A 7,031-nucleotide genomic window follows, 5' to 3' on the forward strand; every position below is an offset into this window, starting at 1 on the left:
AGTAGATTTACAAAGCTCCCTATTATTTAAAAAAGAAATTGAGTAAAAAAGGGCAATAGTAATCAGGCGCGGTAATTATTGCGCAAATTAATATATAAATTTAACATAAAATTCTTTATTAAATAACAATCCAATCTAATCTAAGATCGTTATTTAATAAAGAATTTATATATCAATTTGTGCGCAATAATTACCGCGCCTGGCTCCTATTGCCCTTTTTTTACTCAATTTTTTTGTATAGACGTTATGATTCTCTTTATTTATCATTATTAAACAAAATTAAACTAAAAATATTTGAGAACAAAATTAAAGTCATTAGTTAAAACGAATACAAATTACTTTTATCAACATAGAAAGTATACATCCTATTCAATGAAAAATACAAAAACGGTTACCTATAATATATAGATAATATAATAACAGTATATATAAATATAAGATTTAATACGTACGACTTTATCATAAACTTCAATGCCTTCTTTCGCTCTCTAGCGACAAACCAATCCATTAAAAAGGCAGACATGCGCGGAGCCGTTCTATACAGTTTGAAAAAAGCATGGAAGTTACTCAACCACCAAGCAGATCGTATTTTCAACGCGTGTTTTATGCATTCGTCGTTTTTATCCTCTGGCGAAAGTGCTGCTAAAATTGTCGTTAAGTCTGAAAATAAAAATATTATAGAATATTTTTTAATCTTGATCTCAGGAAATATTTGCGGATCTTCTGTTAACATTGTTACCAACCTTGAGTGTTTTTTGTGAAAATATAATAGAGAATCCGATACGCAATGAATTCGCATCGATTCTCGCCACCGAGATCCTGATAAAGCATTTTCAACTGTGTTTGACACTGATTAAATTCCTCGTGATCACCACGTTCTAAAGCTACACGGGCGTGGGTTTCATATACATGAACTGTAAACGCGTCCCTGATACCTTGCACGGTAAGATCTTGCCGAATGGATTTTAATTGGTCGCAAGCATATCTGTAGTCCTGGTCAGCCAGCCAACGTTTCTTAACATGGGCCAAAGAATTTTGAAGTACACTTACCGGTCGAACTGCAGAAGGGGCAGGAGCCTGCAATAATATAATTTTGTCAAAAAATGCGTAATTAATTACATCACGACTACGACATAATTATTTTTGTCTAGATTACGTTTCACTTGACGCTTCAATGCTCAAAATCATTTAATCTTTGTTTACTAATTGTTAAACATAATAGCCAGTGTTGTAAGCGCCAAATGAAACACATCCCTAATTTTTATAATAAAATATTTCATGTTTTATTAATTGTAAATGAGAATAAATAATTTCGAATATTCATGTACCGTTGTGAGACGTAAGTAGGGCTTTTCTAGATCCTTGCACGTGCCGACGATGTGAAGTCCGGTAAAGTCGAAGTCCGTGTTCGAGTCATCTCTAATAACGACACTGCTAACAACCGACCTGGAAATACCGCCGTTGAATCTGGCAGCGCGCTGTTGCAGCTTCTCCTTGGTTCCCAGCTCGTCCGTGTTGCCTGTAGCTAAACCAAATTCGGAATAGAAATGCGATTTAGCCTGCTTAGTCTTCTTGGACTTCTTGTTGTGATTCGCCTTGTTGCGCGCGGATTTTTTCGTTTTAGGGGCCTTGTACTCGTGCTCCCGATCACTAATGTTCGACGACGAGGACGTGCTGCGCCTGTTGTACCTGCGCGATGGCGGGCTACGTGTGCGCGAACACGTTGATCTCGATCTCGAACGTGACCGCGATCGCGATCGTGAACGGGATCGCGATCTCGATTTGGATCTTGATCTTGACCTCGACCTCGACCTTGACCTCGACCGCCTGCTGTGTGTCACAGAGAGACGCGCGCCAAGCCGAGCCCCGAGTGAGCTGGAAAGGCCAGGCTTGCGCAGGCCTCCCTGTGCATTGACCAGTGGGCTCGCCAGAGGATTCGCCAGCTTTAACGCCGGCTTCGAAGGTTTAATCGTCATAGTCATACGTTCGCTGTGGATGCTGGGCAGAGGCTCCTTATCCCAGTCCTTCACCCAGAGCGAGCCGTCATTCGCGGCGCGTGTGATCTTGCCCTTCAGTATGATTTCGACCTGATCCTTATCGACTGCCGTCTTACATTTCTCATAGCATCGGTTTACGTAATTCTTCAGACTATCAGGCCAATCCCCGACCGGACTTTGAGCGACGGAGGGAGTGGTGCCAGTACTGGGGACCGCGCTGCTGGAAACCGTGGTGACCGGCACGACAGAATTAGGAGGCTCCTCACTTGGCGGTGGAGGGGCTGCCACTTCGCTTTGCGCGGGAGGTAACGGTGGTAGTTCCGCTGGTTTTGCATTGGGTCCGTTAGGCATAAAGGGACCAATCGGAGCATTCCCCTGAAAGCTATTGTTGAATTGAGCTGCTAAATTTTTGTTCCGCTTACGTTTTCTCTTCGCAGCGCCGCTATTGCCGGACGGCACGTATCCAAGACCCGTTTTCTTGTTGGGTAAGTTGAAACGGATCTGACCATTATACTCTGCAATATGAATCAGTACTTTTAGAGCTATAGATTCAAATTATACGTTATAGAGATGAGCAAAGTGTACCTGATGATAACAGTAAATATTGACGAATTACATTACATGACATTAGAAACAAACTTTCAAAATAAAAGAACAATGGAACAATATTCTAGAAATAGACTATACTTACACAGTATAGCATAAATAGAAATAAACGAAGCATGAAACGTGAGACCTGGCCTTTATGTACAAGAGAGAAAAACACAACTCAGGTCTGTCCTCTCTCTAACAGACAAAGAATAATCTTTATTAGAGAGTGAAGCGAGATCCCCTTTATCTCACATGCGGGAGCCAACGTAAACTCTACATAATATACTTGGTTTATATTATGTGTCTATTCTATAATTTATTGTTTTATATGTTATTATATGTATCTAGATTTTTCAAAATAATTTCTTTTTTGAAAATCCATACAATCCCAATTATTTTTACTACTAAAATTGATTTATTTATACATATATAAAACTGAAACAACATACTTTTATTAAAATTACTTAAAAAAAGTGATCAATTCTTCCTCTATAATTTCTTCACCCATCTCTATTTATCATACAAAAAATATAATAGAACTTACGAGAATTATTATGCATTCCATTCCAGTTATTGTAGGGAAACGAATTGTACATCATTCCTGAATAAGAAGTCATCTGCTGTTGTTGCATGTGATTGTTATGTTGTTGAGTTGATGGAGTTGTTGGCGGTGGACCGGGCGGCAACGGTGGAAGATCAGATTCATCATCTAGAGGCATCGGAGTACCAGGAATAGGAGGTTGTTGATGTAACTGTTGCTTTGTCTGATTGTTTCCTCCCTGCTGTTGTGGCTGTTGTTGTTGCTGCTGCTGTTGCGGCTGCTGCTGCTGTTGCTGTTGTTGTTGATGCTGCTGCATCTGTTGAGGATTAAAAGTCTGGCCATACCCTGGCATCATGTGATAATAATTAAACATCTGTCCTTGATGTGGCACACCTTGATATCCTGGGCCATACATTTGTCTGCAAAAGGAGATTGTGAAAATATCATTCGTAATTGGAACTCCATGTTATGACAATTCCTACAATAGTATTAGCAAAAATTTGATATTTTATTATAAATATCATTTTATTCCATAAATTTTCAAATTGTCGCAAGTGATGTTACTTAGATAACATCAATAAAAATTATTATTATAGGAATATATGACAACATTATAATAAGCGATAAATTAGCAATGTTGTGTTTATATAATAAATTTGTTCCATAAGGAACTAAAGACAAAAATTAATCATTACAATTAAACAATTTTATAACAGACATATTCATCAGTAGTGGAACTGCATAAGAAGAGCTTAAGGCAATGTTTCAAAATTTACTGCCAATATTGAAAATCTATAATTTACATTAAGAGCACTATAAATTTTCAATACTGGCAGTAAATTTTGCAACATAGCCTAAGTAAAAGTTGAATGTGATTGGATACATTCAATATTTTAAAATTTTAAATACTGCAACCAATTACTGAAAAGCTAAATAGTAATCAAAGGTGATTGGTTAAATATAAGAGTAAGAACCAATTACCTTCAACTGCTACTTAGGCTCTTAGTGAATAGTTGTACTCCTGGATATACTCAATAATTATAAAGTTGCCTTTGTTGAACATAGCCAATATCATGATAGCAACACATTAGTGATATTAAAATCAAAACCTTAATTGAAATTAAACCAAACTCTTGACTGACTATGTTTGTACAAAGAATTGGATTGTCACAAACATCATTTGTACATATATCAGATAAATAATTCATCTCAAATTGTGCATTTTGTTAGAGTTTATTTCATTAATATCATATTTATATTATTATATTTTTAAAGAAGTAGGTAACCCATTAACAAATCCAATTTGTTTAGTCTTGTCTACAGAAAGAGAGATTCACAAACAAGACTCTGTTTTGTTTCAAAGAAAGTTCTGAATCGAGTTTATTGTGTACTTTAAAACGAAGTAATATGTAATTACAAAAGTAAATGTATTTATTTAAATATTTATAATTTTAATGGTCACAAAACCCTGTGAAAGTCACTTTTATAATCTTTATTTCGTTCCAAATACACAATCAACATCCTGATGCTGGGAGTCAGTCATATGTATAAAATAAAATAAAAATTATAAAAGTGATAAAATTCACTAGAATATTTATATTATAGGAATATATAACAATATCGGTTGATATCTAATAAATTTGCTCACTTTTATAATTTTCACTTTGTTCCAAGATACACAATTAACCCTTTCAGCGAGTTGAAGAAGTAAAAGAGAGAGTGAGAAAAAATGAGACAACTATACTATTTCACTCCAACTTCTTGTATCATTGTATACCAATTCAGAATCATCATTGAAAAAAAAAACACGGAGCTTTTGTCTCTTTAAATTTTTTGGAATAAAATCTCACTTTAAAAAATGAAAATTAAGCCAGTCTTAAAAAAGGGTGACTCAATTTTCATTCTAAAAATTAGGAAGTATACAATGCAATTCAAGCTCGACATGAATCATCCTGTTACATACATAATATACATACAAATGCGTATATTAGTCTCTCGCATTTTACGTTCGTTTCGAACAACAAACAATCCTGACTTTAAAGCGCGCGAGATCGCGTATCGCGCATTGCGTGAGCGTGCGTGAACATAATTGTGAAATGGACGGAGTCTGACGGAACTCCGATTTCGAGAATATCCAAGAGTTGCAACGGCATGCCGTTGAGTCAACCGATATGGCCGACCTCCTCGCGTTGTTCCCATTGACACATTGGCACGCCATCGGCGCGACTCACCCTGGGTACGGTGGAAACATGTTGTACATGTTGTTCGGCGGGTACTGCCATACCATATTCGCCATTGAACCCGCTCCGATCTGCGACTGCTGCTGCTGCTGCTGTTGCTGCTGATGGAACGGCTGTTGTTGTTGCTGCTTCTTCTGGGACAACGCCTCGCCTTCTGACATACCGTAGAATATAAAAACTATCAGAAGTACTCGGAGATGGCCGCCTCCCCCTCCCTACTCGTGGTGCGTTGCGGATCGCAATTTTTCGCGTCGTCGCCGAGCTACCGTCGAGTAGAGCAGTGGCCGTGCGTGTACCCGATATAAAACGGAAAAAAAAGAAAAAAGAGAAACCAATAGGGATTCACTTAAAAGACCCGTGACTTCTGTATTTCCTCGTTTACTCCTCCACGTATGTACTTCCACTCGAAATGCATCTACATACGCACAACGCGCGTCGTGAACGTCTGGAATCGTTGAAACACGGAGTGGAGTGAAGCACAAAGGAAAATGGCCGGAACGGAATGAAATGGAACGAATGGAACTCAATTGATGGCAGTTGATGCCGACGAAAGCGCCATAGCGGCGCACTTCAGGGCCTCTTTCACCAACACCGATTAGCTTAATCGACGATTAGTCCATTGGAATTGACCAATCACGTCTGTCGTCAAAACTATATGATAAATGCGATTTGGTCAATTCCACGGAGTAATAAGGAGATCAAGCTCGAGGATAAATATGAGCTCGAAACACGGTTTCGGAAAACCCTATGGAAAATTGAAAAGATGTGATTTTAGCACCATTGTGGGAAAGTTGGAAGTATTGACTATCATGTGACTAGAGTCCTAGATATCAGAGAAGCGCAACCGGCTTAAGTCAGTATCGCAAAATTACTAAAGACAGTATTAAAAATGGCGTCGTTTGCAGACGAACTGATGAAATCCACCAATCGTCTATTAGTCAGACATTTTTAATACCAATGAATGAATGTTATGATTGGCTGACAGTCATCAGCCAATCAGGACGCGGAATATCGGTTGTGCTTCTCTGACTCTACATGTGACATAAATTTCTCTCTCTCTAACCTACATTTTGCTAACCTACATTTGATGTGTTTCGATGTGTTTTTCGACAGGCGCACTCGGATCAGTTCTTCTATACAGCGCTTTTCCGACACCGTGTTTCGAGCCCATCTTTTTCATGGCCGACCGATTGAGCTTGATCTCCTTCTTATTACTCCGTGGTCAATTCCAATGGATTAATCGTCGATTAAGTTAATCGGCGTTGGTGAAAGAAGCCCTCAAGGGTATCGATCATGAAACTTTTTCCCTTGGATGAAAAATAAAAAGTGAAAATTTTTACCATTGTAATTAATGGAGAAATTATTCACTTTTCATTTTCCATTCTAGGGAAAAAGTTTCATGATCGATACCCAGATAGGATCTCTACTTCAGACTAAAGTCACTAGTATGTAACGTACCGCAATTTCGCATCCATTTTGACGCAAAACGCGGCCATTTCAAATTTACTCATTTGTATATACGTACTTTATTTTTGAAAATGAAACCGTTGAGCATGTAAATTAATGTTTTTTAACTGTAATTTATTTATTTATGACGAAAAGAATATATAGAAATGCTTAATTGATGTTTTCTTTAATTTAATACGGATTTATTTGTTATAG

General features: G+C 37.8%; 1 protein-coding gene across 2 annotated transcripts in view; it reads right to left on the reverse strand.

Moving 5' to 3' along the window:
• The window catches only part of LOC108780524 (leukocyte receptor cluster member 8 homolog), an 8,896-nt gene extending 3,366 nt beyond the window's left edge, over positions 1 to 5,530 (reverse strand). Inside the window, exons 1-6 of one of the 2 annotated variants that reach the window (XM_018548280.1) lie at positions 5,361 to 5,433; positions 3,523 to 3,548; positions 3,133 to 3,445; positions 1,329 to 2,512; positions 744 to 1,077; positions 453 to 660 (exon numbers count right to left, since the gene is read on the reverse strand). In XM_018548280.1, coding sequence (XP_018403782.1) covers positions 453 to 660; positions 744 to 1,077; positions 1,329 to 2,512; positions 3,133 to 3,445; positions 3,523 to 3,540 — 2,057 coding nt within the window. In that variant the 5' untranslated portion in view covers positions 3,541 to 3,548; positions 5,361 to 5,433. Of the gene's footprint in view, positions 1 to 452; positions 661 to 743; positions 1,078 to 1,328; positions 2,513 to 3,132; positions 3,549 to 5,360 lie in introns of both variants that reach the window. The other variant, XM_018548279.1, reaches the window with a different exon arrangement.
• Between the last annotated feature and the right edge of the window lie 1,501 nt (positions 5,531 to 7,031).

Source organism: Cyphomyrmex costatus, unplaced genomic scaffold (genome assembly GCF_001594065.2).
Source record: "Cyphomyrmex costatus isolate MS0001 unplaced genomic scaffold, Ccosl1.0 scaffold702, whole genome shotgun sequence".
Lineage (NCBI taxonomy): Eukaryota > Metazoa > Arthropoda > Insecta > Hymenoptera > Formicidae > Cyphomyrmex > Cyphomyrmex costatus.